Consider the following 18,096-nt stretch of genomic DNA (forward strand, 5'->3'; position numbering starts at 1 on the left):
ATGGGACACCAGGAAATAAATTCTTTGAACCAAACAATTTGAATTGTCAGTCCATGGTGCCTGATCATGGCAGAAAATGCTCCAAAAGATCATGAACATGTTTATTTTTTAAACACTAACATTTTTTTTTTTTCTCACTGAAAATATTTCGCTTACATTGAGACATTTCATATTTTATTTTTTTGGTCAATGACACTTATCATTAACTTAAGCTCAAAAGAACCAAAATGTAAGCACAGATAAATTATTCTGCTGCCTTGAGATGCAATCTTGAAAAAGGAAGAATCTCAAGGTTTCAGAGAGAATGTTGTCCTTCCATAAGGAAGAATAAAGACATATCCATAATTCTGAAAATGTGAACAGTCTTGATTGGTGGGAATATAGTCAAAGGATTTTGAGTTTCTTTCTATTATAAGGAACCCCAAAGACTTGGTAGAGATACTTTCCCAAGCATGAATACCTTCATTAAGCAGGAATTGAGACTGAATCAAATGATGCAATTTATCCCCCTTCTCCAGACAGAAGACTTTAGATAAAGGCTTCTGAAACAACTAATTGATGGATTCAAATTTGGAGACACTCATGACATTTGGATAGCAGACATACAGCTGTCTCCTAGGCCTAGGCTGCATCAGTAAAATGAAATATGTAGTATACAAGATTCCAAAACATCAACTACAGAGTTTAGCAATGGAGAGCCTCTTGAGATTTTTGTTTTAGCCCACAGAGCTGAGAAAAGCTGCAAAGCTTAACTGAACATACATTGCAGTCCCGAATCCAAGAAGTAACTTCATCGTCAGCAATGTCTTTGCTGGTTGCAGTCTTCAGGAGTTCATTGGTCTGCTCTTCTCGTTGGTGGACCGTGGAAGAGCACTGCTGGTAGCAGTCCTTGTACCTCTGCCACAGCTGGAGCAGGGCCCTGCTGGCACGCAGCCGCTCTGCAACCTCCTGCAGGAGGTTGTTCCACCTGGGGATGAGACAGCATGAGTGATCCAAGCCTGGGAATCCACAATAACAATCTGTGTCATTCTTTCTCTCTGCTATTTCCCATGGTCTCTGGACTTTAAAAAAAATTGGTAATAATCAAGATCCAGATATTTGGTGAAAATAATAACAAACCAAGGAATTTCTGTTCCAATACCAAACCAGGCTGTTCTGAGCTATCACAATGTCTGTGATGTGTACTACATCTTGGATGCTGTTTATTATATGCTGGTGGTGGTCAGAGCTGCAGCACACTTTTTGTACTGAACCTCCTGCTATTTACACTTAGTTTCCTCAGCATCACAGAGCACCCATGACCAACCATGCACTGCCAATAGCAGATTCCTGTAAGGGCCTAAGAGGACCAGAACAGCTGTAAATAAGACACCATTTCTTCTCCTGCCATTTTCTCCCGAACTCTGATGCAGTATTTAGTCATAAAGCTCTGTGTAACTCACTTGTAAAATACTCCCAGACATATTAAAATCTTTATATTTCTATTATCCAATTGAATTTCTAATCTCCCTTTGAATTCTTTCCTATAATAATTCCCCAGTGAATTTTTTGCTCTAATAGCAACCAGGAACACATGTTTTCTCAAATATGCTTGTAGTTACCAAACTGCTTAATTATTTCCTTATGAAGGAAAATCACAGTATTTCTCAATTGTTATTATATGATGAAAAGCAAAGGTTTAGGAGCAAAAATTCTGCCAGTCATCACTGAAACTGTTAATTTCTATAGTATCTTCCCTCCTCCCACTTCCAGTTTCTAGGACAGGGCTGAGCACAGATTAAAATAAGTTCAATGTGGTTCTGTTTTCAAAAAATCTTCAACTTTCCACCAAACTATCTTTTTTTTTTTGGATCCTCCCTTCCTGTATCTGAGTAAACCCTTTACTAGTTTTTGCCTGAATTCAAAGCTGGGGAAGCTATTTGCCAAGGTACTGGTGAGGGGCTTAGATCTTCCTGTCTATGATGCCCTTCCTAAAACTAGAAATAGCAACCTAAAATTTGAGGAAGATGATGCAAACCATTGAAACACTGCAAACAAAGCTTTCAGATAAAGTTCTCAAATTTCAAGTGCAGTATTCTTTTCCAGCATGATATTTATGAATTTTGGTTGGCAGTCAAGCATACAGTGACATTAATGCCCAAATGCTCACTGGAGAAGGTATTCCATTTATTATGAGCAGTAAATGAGAGTTTTACTCCAGTCTTTGATAAAAGGAATAATCCTGTCTGTTCCAATAAACCCCTCATGACCCCAGGAACTTAAAATAATAAAATATAAGAAAAAGAGGGATAATGGAAAACTGGATAATGGAAAAATACAGATTTGCTACTGAAATTAAAGTTTAACACTTTGTGTTGAAATTAAAGTTCAAAGAAATTTTCTACCTCATATTCACTTCTTTCAAAGTGTTGGTAAGTGTTTCAGTCACTGGTGGGTGACATTCTTTCAACAACTCATTGGTCACAGAACCAAATTTCCGTAAGCTATTCTCTTGTTTTTCCAATTCATCTTGTAGGCTCTAGAGTAATAATGAAACAAAACAAAACCATAAGTTAGTAAAATCCCATGATGTGGAAGCATTTCAAAATAGCATGTAACAATTTCAACAGATTACTTTATTTCATGTGTTTCATATAAATAAGTTGTTTAATAAATATATGCTCTAATACGCTTTTTTTACAATGGTAAATTATTTGATCATATGAGTGTCTCAGCTCCTGGAACATAGTTTTCTTCAATCATCAATCTACTGCAAAGTTGGTGGGGGGCTAAAAATGTGATCTCAACAAGCACCTGTAGCTCTGAAGCAAGAGAAACTTTAGGTTTTATGGCCATTAGCATGATTTCAAAACTTGTAACAATCTGATAGTATGGCTCAACATCATAAAGAACATCAAAAATCTAAAAAGAAAACAACTATCCCAAATAATTTTCTGCAAAATGAATTTTTCTGCAAAATGAAACATGCAGTGGCTGGTTTATACTCTTAATACAGTATGATTTTAATGTGCCAGAATGTCTTCCACTTCTTATAAGCCAAAATCTACAGTTATCTGCATCCACGCAATTTCAGACAAAATTAACTCTTATCACCTGAAGTTTATCAACTTGGACTTTCACAGCTTCCAGAGAACCAGTAAGAAGATAAAAACGGGACAAAGAATATCTGGCTTCTGTCAAGTAACTGTTCAGTTCTTCATAAGCCACTTTGTAAATGCTCCACTGATCAAGAACAGATTGCAACAATATCTTCAGCTGGCTAACCTGAGAGGAGGGAGGAATAAACACAAAAGTAAATTAAAAGCATTCAAGCTATTTGGGATTTTTAAAAATTATTTTCTTTTTTTGGATCTCACATGCTTCTTGCCCTAAATGCCTAATCTTAAACCTACTGGATAATGAAGATTTTGTACAACCATTAGCTGGGCTCACACTAGGAACAGTATAAAGTTCTATTTAATTTTATAAAGGTTGGATGGAAGCGACTCTGAAAGTGTCAAAATTCATTTTACTTTGGTCCAAAGCAGGAACACGAGACATTTCTTGAGACTATCCATATCCCTATGGTGGGGAAATCAGCCTATGGAGATCAGCAGAGAGGCTAGCACTAACAAACTGCACTCCTTCTGAGAAGGCAGACAGATGTCAATCAAATTTTGAATGCTGAAAATCAATGCTGATTCTTCCTTATTCTGTGAGACCTGTGGGCTTGAAAATAATTTGAAGATAATTTGGTACCTTTACATTAAACATCAGGAAGCATCTAAAAAGCTTTAATTACAATGACTAAAATAATTGTTGAAACAAGAAATACCCATTTTATGTGGTGTGTACAAACAAACTTGGGGATTGATGGCTAGAGAGATGGAAAGAAGGACACGATTCAAAATCTCTTCCCCTACAAATAGAAGAAATCGACTAGCTGCAGCTGTTAATTCTCCTTCTCCTCCTTATCCCTAGAGATGTAATCTTCCCCTTATGGATTCTTTTACCATGTGATCCAAATTGGCCCAGGAATGGTTAATTTCTTGCAGTGTATTCATAACAGCAGAAGAGACTTCTTCTTTCTTGTTCTGTACCAAAGAAAGACCACTCTGTTCTACATTTTCTACTTCTTTTTCCTTTGTTCTTATTAAATCTTCTAATTCCTAAAAAATAAAAAAAAAAAAAGAAAAAAAGATACCTGAGTATTTTTGCTTGTTTAATTGGTTAAATAATACCTTAATCTAGAAAAGATTACTGTAAGATCCTTAGTTTAAAAAATAGCAGAACTGCTGTCATATTTTGACTTTTTATTCTCAAGGCACTCACAACTCATCAGCAATTTCATTGAATATTTTATGTTCACTTTAAAGTCTAGCAGTTTGTTGTTGATTTAAATAGAATCATGTCCTCTACATAACACTTCTGCATAATTTTCCACTTTCTTGTAAGAATAGAAAACTCCTTAAAAATAGCCATTCCTAGGTGGGAAACGACCTATATAATTTTATAACATCATTCAGGGAGATTGATGAAAGTCCTGCAGTGCTCTGACTCATATGGAAGCTCTGGGGCTTCAGGCAGTACAATCACTGAGTCTGAGCAGAGAGGCAGTAAGGCTCACAGGCTTCAGGCCAGCACAGATTTGTGTTCACCTGTTAGTATGATAAAGCAGACTGTGACATGACAGCAACCTTGTGTTACCCCTAGATTTACTAGTACACCATGGGATTATTTTGTCACCTTCTGCAAGCCTCTCCTTACTGAGAGAAACAGATCAACAGAGAAAGAAAAGAATAGAACAGAACTCTGGTCAATCTAAAATCTTTCAAATATTTCAACTCACATCTTTCAATAAATTTCACTCCATGTGAAACCCAAAACACAACAAGTCAACCAATGCCATAAGAGACTTTACATTGTAGATAGTTGGGAAAGTTTTTGGTGCAAACAGAATTTATCCCTGCACAAATATGACACACTTTTGTCTATACACATATTTGTGGGAGCATTTTTATGGCACTATTTACTTGCAGCCTTTTTTCTCCTGTATTATTTCACATTTCTTCAAATACCTAGCCATGATCTTGTTCCAAAGCACTGCCAGAGTAATACATCAATTTTTAACCAACTGACAACAACACAAACATTTCTAAGTTGAACATAATACATTTTACTTCCCAAAAAGTGGATTTTTGCACTGAAAAAAGTAATTTAACTTTATACAAGATTGCTCCAAAATTCAGAATAGGCAAAAGTTGCAAACATCAAGACCAGCAAATATTTCTGGTTCTCATTGAAAAGGGCTTTTTTATTTATAATTTAAAACTCATAACTGAATTAAAGGCGCACTATTTTTTCTAACCTTTGACAGGAAAAAATGTTTAACTTCACTTATTAATATGACACTAAACAGCAACTAACATTGCTTAATAAACAAACTCCAGCTTTTAAGCTAGTTGAACCGGATATCTGGGAGTGTCTGACACAGTTATTTCTTAAACAATTTGTTTCTCCACTGATCAAAGTCTTGCTATTCATAACTAACTCCCCAAGTGTATTTGCTAACTTCCCTGACCAAAAGGAATCAAAAAGGTGATAAATCAGATTCAGCTTTGAACTCCAGCCAAGCACAGACTGCTGATTATGTCAGGCTATGTTAAATAACCCTTGCTTCAGTTGTATGGGTTTATTGTGCTGAAACCATAAAGACACCTGAATTAAGAAAATTCAGACAAATTGAAAGCTCAGGTCAACCATTTCAGAAAAAAAATTGACCTCTAACATATCTGGCCTAACCACCCTATTTGCCTTTACAGAAACAAAGATGGGTTTAATAGAGTGATGAATATAGAGCAAATTCTTTTATACATTTCATTTGAATTTGCAGCTGTTCTCTTTGTGAGGAGATGAATGTTAGATTACATTTATCCCATTACTTAAATTCATGCAGGAGAGACACATAAATATAAACACAATTCCTCAATCCCTTTTATGGGGATGAGAACAGCAAGATTTTGTACATTCAGTTGGCCTGACAGTTTGAATTTGATCAGGCATGAAATTTATTATATGGTATCTGGTAGGACAAAATTATTTTAAATAAAATTTATGTGATGCTGATATGGTGTGGAGGTCTTGTCTATAAATTCAGAAGTATCTGTTCTGCCTATACACCTGTAAGCTTTAACTCTGGCCTGGCAGCTCCAGAGGTAAGCTTCTTCTTATTATTATTTAAATACATGTTGCTCTGAGTAAGATGTTCAGAGACAACTGTGATACCCAGTTCATTGTTGTGCAATCCTTGTATGAATTCCATGTGGAAAACTGTGGTGGTTTTGAACTTATGTGCATTATGTAGAGCTGCACTTTGCCTTGTCTCACCTTTGCACATCATAATCACAACTCTCTTTCCTTTTCTAGATAGCTATAGATTTGAAAAAAAATCAAAACAAAAAAAACAAGAAGAAACAATTCCCAACTTTCTGAATGCATAAAAATTCCTTGGATTCTAGCACTTTTCTCTGAGTAGCCAGGTGTAATATATGAGGAAGAAAAAGAATGGAAATAAGTGGGGCATGGAGGAAAGATATTGAAAAGGGAGAAAAAACCCATAAGACTGGCTAAACAGATGTGACAACATATTCCTTTGACAGTCATCTAGTTCAGTATGACTGGCATGCTTTGAAATGTCCAGTGTAAAAATAACAATGACTTTAGTTGGTCTTAAGGAACTTTGAGACATTTTGGCTCTTTCCTCTTTTATCACTGGCACCTTAGGAATGAAATCTCTTCTTTACTGAAGTCAAGAAAAGTTGAGTCACTGACTTCACCAATATGAAGATTTCACATGGATTTATCAAATGCGGTTTCAAACTCTGGGAAAGAGAACACTATTATTTATAAGTAGACATTACCTGACAATCTTTCAAAGCATTCTGCACTGAAGCCTGGTCTCCAATTTTTTGTTGCTGTTTCAGCTTCTTCTCTTGGGTTTCAAACCAAGTTTTTAGGGACTGCACATTATTTTCATATTCTGTCCAGGATTCCTGCAGACTTTCCAAGAGCTGGATCTGCAGAGAAAAATGAGTATATAATTTCTCATAAAATTATCTTTATTGTTATGTCAATTATATAAATCACTGAAGACCAATGCAAAGTAGTGTCTTCTTGGAATTCGGTGCTTTCAGAATTTAAAACCAGTATATACATTCAAATCTAAATATATCTAGTCTTTTTAATAGAATTAGGAATAACCCTGGCTTCATTCAGCTTGGGAAAAAGAGGGCAAAGGAATAATCTCACTGTGCTGTTCACTACTTAAAGGGAGGCATGGGGAAAGTGGAGGCAGACTATCCTGGGAGATATTCAATAAAAGGAGAAGATATAACAGTCACCAGTTGCAACATGGGAAATCCTGATTGGGAACAAGACAAAAACTTGTCCCTCACCAGAGTGGTTAAACATAAATCAGCTACCCAGAAGAGTTTGTGGAATCTATCCTTGGAAATTTTCAAGATTCAGATAACAAAGTCCCCTCTGATCTAACTGTAAAGTTAGCTCTGTTTGAGCAAGAGATTGACCCAGATGACCTGTAGAGGCTTCAAACCATTATAATCTTACTGTTCTACGCATTTTGGAAGTTCACTCCAGAGGAGTGAGGTTTTTTTCATTACCTTTTTTGTTATCAGGCCTTGCAGGATCTGCCAACGTCTGTTCATTGCTCCGAGCTGTTCTGCAAAATCAGTTTTGTCACTACGTTTACTTTCAACATCCTGGCTGCTGATCTGAAGCACTGATTGGTTCACAAAGTCGACAGTCAACTGTTTGCAATTTAAATCTATCTTGAAACCCTAAGAAAAGAAACAGAATAAACAAAGCAGTGCATGAGTACACAACTTCTCACCTTCCTGCAAAACAGAGGAAAAAAGTTCAAGAGCTACATCTTTAGCACAATTCCACTAGAAGTGTTTTTTAGCAATTGACCAGAAATTAGAAAACAAGTCCCTCCCACTGTAAGAAATGAGAAGGTTCAGCACCACTTGATGAGGCTCAACAGGCACAAGTTTATGCGACCTGATGAGATGCATCCCAGGGTCCTGAGGGAGCTGACTGATGCTTTGCCAAGCCACTTTCCATCATATTTGAAAAGTCATGGTGGTCAGGCAAATACCCAATGACTAGAAAAGGGGAAACATCACTCCTATCTTTACAGAGTGGTTAGCCTGTAAAGACTTCTGTTTCTGGGAAGATCATGGAACAGATCCTTATGGAAGCAATGTTAAGGCACATTCAAGCCAAGGACATGATCCAAGACAGCCAGAACAGCCTTACTAAGGGCAGATTGTGCCTGACCAGTCTGGTGACCTTCTATGGAATGACAGCACCAGTCAACATGAGAAGACTGACTGATGCCATATGCCTAGAATTCTGTAAGGTTTTTGACAAATGACATCCAAATTACATCCTTCTCTCCTAATTAGAGAGACATGGGTGTGAAGGGTGGACTATTCTGTGGATAGGGATTTGGCTGGATAGATGCAGCCAGAGAGCTTTGGTCGATGTCTCTGTGTCCAGGTGGAGACCGGTGATGAGTAGTGTCCCTCAGGGCTCTACTCTGGGACCAGTGCTCTTTAATACCTTTATCAATGACACAGTGAGATCAGATGTATTCTCAGCAAGTCCGCAGAGGACATGAAGCAGAACAGCACAGTTGATACAATTAAAGAATGGAACACCATCCAGGGGACCTGGACAAACTTGAGAACTGGGCCCATGAGAACCTCATGAAGTTCAACAAGTCCAAATGCAAGGTGCTGCACCTGGGTTGGGAGATGAACTCATTGAGAGCAGCCCTGCAGAGAAGGATTTGGGAGTTCTCAAGTTTAAAAAGTTGGACATAAGCCAACAGCATGCACTTACAGCCCAGAAGGCCAACTGCATCGTGGGCTGCTTCAAAAGAGAAGTGGCCAGCAGTTTGAGGGAGGTGATTCTGTCCCTTTGTTCTGCTCTTGAAAGACCCTGACTGGAGTACTGCATTCACTCTGGCAGATCTAATAAGGTTTAATAATATGCATATTGCTTTGGATTTTCCTAGAAATTTTTTCCTAGAAATTAAGGTAAGCATATTAAAAATTATATTCCTCCCATAAGTAAAGAGCAGAGTAAAAGTAATTTTGGCTTCTTTTCCACAGTATCAAATATTTTACACTTCTAACTTCATACAATTCCAACCACTCTACAAAGTTGGTGATTTTTTTTTCCTAAATCACTTGTATTTTACATATTGCTATATATTTAATATTGGCAACAATGGGGATAAATCAAAAAGAAAATTAATATTTCCACTCAGTACCTTGTACTTCTGGATGTAACCCTGAATTGCTTTCTGTCCTACTACGTTTTTTATATTTTCTTCATCCTGCTGAATTACATTTTCCATCAGCGAAATCCAGCTCATAATTTCAGTGATGGCATGGCGAGAAGGAATTTTGTCCATCTGGAGCTGTTGAGATAACAGATTTCTAATTTGTGTTGTGAAGACTATAGATAAGAATTTCTTGCTTTGCATTAACACAGTTTAAGTAGTTGATAGAGTTCTGCTTGTCTGCATTTAATTACTCAAGAATGTGTTCTATGACATTTTTAGGTGGACATGTATATTTTTGCAGTACAAGACAATTCAGAGAACTACAGAATGACATTGTTTTGTTTATTATCACAGACTCAGTTAAGATTTGTGACCCTTCCTCTCTCCCTGTAAATCACAAAGTTATTACTCTGAGAGCATTCTAAGTTATAAACTAAAGCAACAGCTTCCAATGATAATGACAACTTTTCAAGCAGTATAATTCCCTAAGTTCAGCACTATACCATTAAAGCCCCAAAACTACATAACCAAAAGCATCCTATGCCTACACATACTAGCAAAAATAAAGAATGTTTTTAGATCTGTTTTGTCTTTCACAGACTTAAACCTAACCTATTCAATTTGAACAAAACCACTACCACTACCCCAACCTGACAGGGCACAAAGATGTGAAATCTCTTTTTCCAGAAAGCATACCAATATGTTGAAAAAACCCTCACCTGTTCTTCAGTTAAAATTTAACAAATGTAAATATGAAAGTCTGAAACTAACATTGATGCATGCTAGACAGGCAGGATTTGAAACTAAGTGTAAGCTTTTCCACAATAAAACAGGAATAACTTTTTTCTTATCTTTCCTCATATGGACAAACTCAGAAAGGAAGCAACTAGCCAGTGCCAACTGTACAGTCTTAGTTTTCAGAATGTCAAAGGCCATCAATAGCTTTCTTACTTGGTGCAACTTCTCTTGTACTGCTGGGATTTGTGTGAGAAGCTCTGTCCACTGGGTTTCGATATGGGACAAGCCTGCACGCAATGCAGCTGTATCTACTTTCTTAAGCCTGAGGAGTTGGTTCCCAGTACTCAAGACAGAAGATTTCTGTGATGATTTAGTATCCACTTCTTTTGAAAACTCCTGTAAGCAGAACCATTTTTTGTGAAAATAATTAAATACTTTTTAATTTTACGTAGTGTTTTAGAACCTCAAAAAGCTAAGAATATCCTCCTTTCCCTTTAAAATATGTACTTTCTATTAGTATTTACCAACTATACTTCAGAGTAAGTTAGAACAAAAATTGTGTTCAGTCATAAAACTCTTTTCTGTTTTCAGAATCCTCAAGATTTACAATCCTTGCATACAGCAAAGAAGTGCTTAATGTGCATACACACTAGAATTTTGAAGAACAGTTTACCTATATACTCATCAATGATAAGAAGAAATATAACCATTTGATTAATCAACTGTTTAATTGTAATTGGAGAGAAACTGGTGTCTCAGGTTCATGAACAACTTACCAAAAAGGAGTTCAGGTGGTCTCGGACTGTTTCTAGTTCTTGAGGAACAGTCAAAGACTGCTGGCTCCAAAACTCAAGTCGCTCCTTTGCAGATTGCAACCACTGTGTCAATTCATTTGATTCACTCTGATACCTGGCAAGATGTTTAAAGAAGAATGAAACATTCATTGCCACTTTTTGCCTCCAACTGAGCAGTCTTTCCTCCACGTGTTAGAGGAAGATACTGAATGCCAGATTTGAAATGTTATTCTTAACAAATTTCAGAAGAACATAATTTAATCTTACAGACAGGCATGGCATGAGGAAGCTCCTATTTTAGCCACTATGTTCACAATTTCTAATGGTGCCTTAGTTTTGCCTTTAGAAAAAAGTTTAATGAAGGACCGTAAGTAGGTCCCAAACCTCTCTTGACAAGCTGTAACCCCACTCAATGCACATAAACAGATGATTCACTTCCATTAGAAGGTTCAATCTTCCTAAATCTTTACCAAAAAGTATTTCAGAGCAGATTTTTTTCCCCATATTTCACATGCCAAGCAACTAAGGAGATAACAGAATATGAGCGTCCACACATAAGCCAGGGATTCATAGACAAAGCTTTTACACCAATTAGATACATAATTTCAAAAATAGCATATGAATGTTAGTAAGGTACCAAAAACTCCTTTCCATATATGCAATCACACAGACAAAAACTAAGAAATTGCAATGCATCTACTAAAACATGCTGAGGTTACTCAGCAAAGCATGCAAGTTTTCTATCTTAACTTGTAGGCACACAAGGCTTCTAAATTAATAATCTAAGAAAGTATTTTCTGATTTCCTCACAGCAGCTTTTATCTGCTACATCTTTTATTACAAATGAGAGTGTATGCTCTATGGTACAGAGGAGCAGTCAAACTATGACATACATTTTAAAGTACTTTCTTTTAAATGTTGAATCAAATATGTCTGGGTCCAGAATGGCTTTGGCCTGAAAAACACAGGTGAAGAACTTTGTATTTACCATTACATCAGCATTACCTTGTCCAGTGCTTCAGTATTGTCTCCAGCCTGTGAAGCTCCTTGGTGACTTTGCTGGTGTTACTTAACCAGCGTTCTCCTAGCTGGTTCAGTTGACCTTCCAGTTCTGAGCAGCTAACAGAAAAAAGGAGCCTCTTCCCATCATCTAGCACTTGGTATAACTTAGGCTGGTATTCAGTCAGGTTAGATCTCAGATGCTGTAATGACAGAGGAGATGGCTAGATAACTGCAGATCTCTGCTACCACACTTTCTCAACATTCAGTTTCCTTTTACTGCAATTTGTTGCATATCCAGTGTTACTACAAAGTATCAAATTTTTCCTCTGCTGCAGCTCTGGTTACTACAAAATATCAAATTTTTCCTCTGCTGCAGCTCTGGGACTTCCCAAGGATCATCATGCAGGTAATCTGCTCAAAAGCTGAACATGTTGCCACAAACCCAATCATGTCAATATATATATTGGTTCCTCCTTATGATTAACTCCTTCTTTGTGTAGATAGCCTATAACTGAAAAGAACCTTTGTGGGGCAACATAATTTCTGATGGAAATTGATTAAAATACCAGAACATACTTTATGATCTGCGGAAAACCTACTATCTACTGCAATGAACGTTAAAGATGTCCAATATAAAATTATTAACAGTGGTTCCCTCTTCAGCCCTTCCAATGCCCATCTTCAGCTCTCTGGACATCTAACTCCTTTACTGATCTACCCTCCTGCTCTTCAAGGCTACAAAACAGAAGATCACTCCATCCATCCAAACCCCTGAACACAGAGACCAATTTTTATTGCACAAGAAAGTAAAAAAGGTAATGAAAAAGGAAAGGTTGTTAATACTATAACCCAGAATGGACCTGGAACTGAGAAAGATTTAATTTAAATGGTGACTTGTGGATTGCTAAATATTTTGCACATGTAGGCAAATATACCTTTTAAATTCCACTATCATTATCCAAATAGTATGGATTTTAAAAACATCTTATTGATATAACTTAGAGGGTAAAATGTACATGCATTCCCATTTTTCACTTCTGATTAAAGTAATCTGAATATAAAAAGTACAAAACGACCAATATTATAGTGAGTACATGAACTTTCTATCACTCCTATTTCCTCTTTCCAAAAATAGTTTTTAATAGATTAAAAAAATTATATATTTGTGAGTCTATGTATTTACACATAAAAAATATAAAGAAAAATTCCTAGACAGAGTCTTGAAATATTCTAAGATAATAATAAATTTATTATGATGATTTTAAAGCTAAATGTGGACAAATAATAAAATCTATGACATAATGAAATACAAGAATCTGGATTTGAGCAACCTAGTTTATGTAACTGAAAAGAAAAAGAAAAGAAGAAAATTAATTTAGGGTCGGGACAAACACAAACAATGCCTAGCATCAAACAAAACCAAAACAACCACAAAATAGATTGCTTAAATTGTCCTCATACCATATGAAAAGAAGAAAGCTGTCTGGTAAAATAACCAAAAAGATGACAACACAAAGTTAAGAAAAAATTGACAGACATTTTTCTGTAAAACAAAAATAGAATGAAAAACTCCCAACTAAAATGTATATTATAAGGAGAAAAAAAACAAAACACTAGAACAAAGAAACAGGATGTGGTAGAAAAACTGTAATTAAATTACTTGTTGCATGTGGGGAGGAAGGCAGTTTGAGGAACCACAGGCTGTTCAGCCTCACCTTGCTCCCTGGAAAGATCATGGAGCACATCTTCCTGGATTCCATTTTCAGTGACAAAAAGGACCAAGAGGTGACCACAAATACCCAGCTTAACAAAATTACTGTCTCTGTGGATCAGAGTGACTTCAGCATGGCCTTTGATACCATCTCCCACAGGACCCTCCTCTAGCAGCAGAAAGAGCTCAGGCTGCATAAATGGACTGTTTGTTGGGCTGAAAATGACCTGCATTACCAATCTCAATGCTAGTAATCAAAGGCTTAATGCCTGGCTGGCAGATTGCAATGGGCACAGTACTCCAGCGATTATTGATATTTTAACCCAAATACCAACATCTTAATGGCAGACAGCATTCCCTCAGTAGATTTTTGGATGAGACTAATGCAAGGAGAGTGGCTGGGACAAAAATGGCAGACTGATTCCAGAGACTCTTCACTAAACTTGAGGTTGGAGACAGCAGAAACCTCGGAAGGCTGAAGAAATGCAATGTCTGCACCTTGGGCTGACTAGCTGTGTCTCAGTACAGATCAAGAATGAAATTGGTGGTATATTTAACCTGGCAGCTTATCAGGCAAGCCACAGCACTGGCTTACATTAGGACTGTGAAAACCAGATGAAGTTACTTCATTATCCCTGTCTAGGTGGTGCTGATGAGGCCAAATCTACTCCATCTCACTGTGCTCTGACCCACGTCTCACTGAGTTGAGGAAGAAGGAAGTAGTCATGGTCTGGTGTAGAATTATTAAGTTATTTAGGGACCTAGAGCACATGTTCCTTCCCAAAGAGGCTGTGGGAAATGTGCTTGCTTTAGATTGACAAACAAGGGCCAGTCTAACAAAATCTACAGCTGTTTGAGGTAAAATTAAAAAGATTATAGAGGTAAGTTCTCCTCAGTAGTGCCACACAATATAAAAAGGACAATGGTGACAAGCTGAAAGATGATGTTACTGACTGGGCATTACAGAAAACCTTTTATAGTAGGTCTTGGTGCAGGACTGCAACTGGTCCCATGGTCAGCTGTGGGATCTCCCGCTTTTGAGCTGCTGGTGACCCAGCCTGTGACAATGGTAATGCTTCAAGCACGTGGCTGGACTAGATGACTGTCAGAGATCCCTTCAACCTCCCTTTTCTGCAGAGAATGTCTTCAAAGCACCAACCTGAAAAAGTGTAATCCGGTCTCTAAGCCTGTCCTCCGTCTCTTCTACCAAACCAACAGTGGGGATGTTTCCTTCAACAGACTCCAGCTGTCTGGTGAGTTCCTGGTAATCTTCATCCAGATGCATCCAGGTCTACAAGCACAAATTATCCATGTATATGGTGAATCTGGGTATCTAGAAATTTTATTACTTTTTTTTTTTTATCTGAAGTCCTACAGCTTTCCACCATATATGGTTGTGAAAGCACAGAAATAACAGTACAAATGTCCAGTAGACCTGTAAAAAGACACTATCCCTGTGACAAGCTGAACTTTTGGTAAGAACACATGGATAAAACAGTCATGCTATCCTTAACCAGCTAAAGCTAAGCAGCTCTTTAGACTTAGAGGAACATAACTTGTGCCACCTGAAGGTCACAACAGCTAAACAGAAAAGACTACATGTAGTCTATCAGTGCTTTCTGTGTATGACAAAATGGACTGATGCTCATCATTCTCTCCAAGCACAGGAAATCAGCATTATAGAATATCCTGGTGGTTGGTCACAATGGAGGTATAGAAAAGGCTATAGAAATTCTCACCTCTAGAATGTATTCCAGCTCCACACCTCTTTTATGAGCCAGCTTTAATACAGCTGAAGCTCTTGTCATCATCTCTGAATGCAACTGAGTTTCCTTCAAGAGGGCAAGGCTACTCATCTTTCTAGAAAGTGTTTCTGTCAGGATCATGTGTGACTCCAACCCTTGAAAATATTCCTGAAAAATTCAGATGTGAGGGAAAGGGAGAATAGAAAAGAGAAAGTGCAATTGTTACTCAATTCATTACCATTAAAAAAACATTTTAAGACATAAGCAGTACAATCAAATATCTACAAAGAATTAGGTAAACCTTTCACTTCACATTTCACAAAATCCAACAGAATTTAAAGACACTGGTCTATTCAAAGAAAGGAGTCAGTCATTCTCTCCACACAAATTCCATCATGACCCTCGTTCCATGAACAAAACCTGCTTAAATAGATAAACAACTCCAAAAAATTCTGTCTAATGAAAATGTGAAAAATATTTGTCCTATTTGTGGGTGCTATTGATAAATTTAAATTTCTGTTGAAAATAAATGGAGTGGTGGATGAAATTGCTATGTAGGATGGAAAGACAATACTAGGAACTTTTTATTAGATTAATGAAGAAAATGCAATACATCTGGGTTCACTTTAAACAAAACATTTGAAACAGTCTTTCAGAACAGTTCACTGGCTCCAATTTAAAATACAGTCTGGACCACCATTCTGAAAAGCTCCTGAATATTTAGGAACAGAAGGTTAGCAATTTGCTCTTCATAAATGTCTTGGCTTCAGCTGGGATAGAGTTCATTTTCTTCTTAGCAGCTGGTACAGTACTGTGTTTTAGCTTTACTATAGGAATAATGTTTATGACACACTGATGTTTGGTTTGTTGTTGACCAGTGTTTACACCAAGTCAAGGACTTTTCAGCTTCCCTTGCTCTGCCAGCGAAGAAGTGCATGAGGAGCCTGGAGGGACCATGGTTAGGACAGCTGACCTGAACATGCCAAAGGGATATTCCATACAATAGAGCATTATGTTCAGTATATAAAATGGGGGGGGGGGGGGGGAGCTGTCTGGAAGCTGCTGATTTCTTCACAGGGACAGATTAGCTATTGGTCAGGAGGTGGTGAACAACAGTATTTTACATAATTTATTTATTTCTCTTGTGTTTATTTCTCTCTCTCCTTTTCATTACAGTTATATTGACCATTGAAATTATTTTTATTATTAAATTTAGTATTAGTATTAATCAAAATTAGTATTAGTATTCATCTCTCAATCCACAATGCTTACATTTTCTTTCTGATTCGCCTTTTCCCCAAGGAAGGAACACATAAGGAGGAAGCAGCTGTGTGGTTCTTAGTTTCCCACTAGGGCTAAACCATGACAACAACCTTACAGTCATTACTAGTCCTGAAATATGTCCTGGTTTCTTACCTTATGTTTTTCAAGAAGTGACTGAACCTCTTCCTTGGAAGAAACAATCATTTTTTGGTCACCAGCCATTTTTTCTTGGCCTGTTTCTACCAGGTCAGCCAGGTCCTGCAAAGCCCGCTCATACTGCCCCTTCAGAGCCATATTCTGATTCAGATCACTCTGCCTGGATCCAATGATCATCAGCAGCTCATCATACTTATCCTGGTGGGCAAAGGGCAGCAATGGTGATTCTTATTTCACACCTTACAGGTCTTCTTTGAAGCAACCTAACTGTCCCTGTACTTTCTGTGAATACTAGCAGAACAACATTTAATTCCAGTTCAAAAAGAGTTTGCAGATATACTGATTTCATTGATAAATTAACTCACCATTTAAAGAAAGAAAAAATAAGCAAGACCTGAAACTCTTTAAAGTACATGCATTTGGGAAAAAAATAGTAGAATTCCAAAGGCTTATGTAAGTAGCAAGGGTTTGGCCTAATGCATCAAAAACCAGTGGCTACTGTGCAATGCAGTCACTGTTTACATTTTACTTTTTATAATGCAGAGGATTGCATGGATTCCATCATGGATACAGACCATAGGCATCTCAAAGTCAGGTTTGTTTCCTTCTCCTTCCCCAGAATCTTACTGGTAGCAAGCAAGATACATGCAACTTACTGTAAAAACCAAAACAAGCCCATACTTTTGATCTATACAAGACATTCCAACAACCAAAATATCTCTACGATCATCCAGTGCTACAACAAAGGGCCCACCCTCAGACTACAGCTGGCTCTCCCAGACTTAAACAGAAAATTGTGAGAAGCAATATTGTCAGAAAAAGACAAAGGAAAGCTTTTCTAAAAACTTAAATGAAAGGAAGGGGGAACATAACGGCACAAAAACTGAGAAAAAAACGTAAGGAAAAACCAAACCAAACCAAAAAACAAAACAAAACAAAAACCCCCAAACAAACCAGTAGGGCACGCTAAGACCAAAAGGATTAAGAACTGAGCAAAAGACACATTTCTTAGTGATTTATTTATTAGTCATTCATTTTTAATTGATATCACTGTCTAGTTGGCTTAATAAGTTTATGGTCCAGTTTCAGCTATTTTATTTGCTTCCAATTTATTATTATGTCATTGTAAATGGTAGAATTAATTCATAAACCTTCTCCTTGATCTTTCCTCAAGCATTCCCCTGCATCAGCCAAACTGCTCAAAAAGAACTTTCTCAACAGGTTTACAGAAGTTGTGCATCAATTGCCCACGTGTATTGATATGAGAGATGCTCTATAAAAAGCAGAACATTTCCAGTTTCAGGTCTCACTTCACTCTTCATCCTACTTTACTCC

General features: G+C 37.2%; 1 protein-coding gene across 35 annotated transcripts in view; it reads right to left on the bottom strand.

Moving 5' to 3' along the window:
• The window catches only part of SYNE1 (spectrin repeat containing nuclear envelope protein 1), a 290,639-nt gene that overhangs the window by 56,480 nt on the left and 216,063 nt on the right, over window positions 1-18,096 (bottom strand). For all 35 annotated transcript variants that reach the window (XM_085576560.1, XM_085576559.1, XM_085576556.1 and 32 more), the window contains 13 exons: window positions 16,759-16,959; window positions 15,337-15,510; window positions 14,757-14,888; window positions 11,890-12,086; window positions 10,867-10,999; window positions 10,304-10,486; window positions 9,338-9,487; window positions 7,659-7,835; window positions 6,900-7,055; window positions 3,993-4,148; window positions 3,094-3,264; window positions 2,385-2,518; window positions 763-967 (listed from right to left, as the gene is read on the bottom strand). In XM_085576560.1, coding sequence (XP_085432686.1) covers window positions 763-967; window positions 2,385-2,518; window positions 3,094-3,264; window positions 3,993-4,148; window positions 6,900-7,055; window positions 7,659-7,835; window positions 9,338-9,487; window positions 10,304-10,486; window positions 10,867-10,999; window positions 11,890-12,086; window positions 14,757-14,888; window positions 15,337-15,510; window positions 16,759-16,959 — 2,169 coding nt within the window. The remainder of the gene's footprint in view (window positions 1-762; window positions 968-2,384; window positions 2,519-3,093; window positions 3,265-3,992; window positions 4,149-6,899; window positions 7,056-7,658; window positions 7,836-9,337; window positions 9,488-10,303; window positions 10,487-10,866; window positions 11,000-11,889; window positions 12,087-14,756; window positions 14,889-15,336; window positions 15,511-16,758; window positions 16,960-18,096) is intronic.

The sequence above is a fragment of the Lonchura striata genome, chromosome 3 (assembly GCF_050655825.1).
Source record: "Lonchura striata isolate lonStrDom1 chromosome 3, ASM5065582v1, whole genome shotgun sequence".
NCBI lineage: Eukaryota > Metazoa > Chordata > Aves > Passeriformes > Estrildidae > Lonchura > Lonchura striata.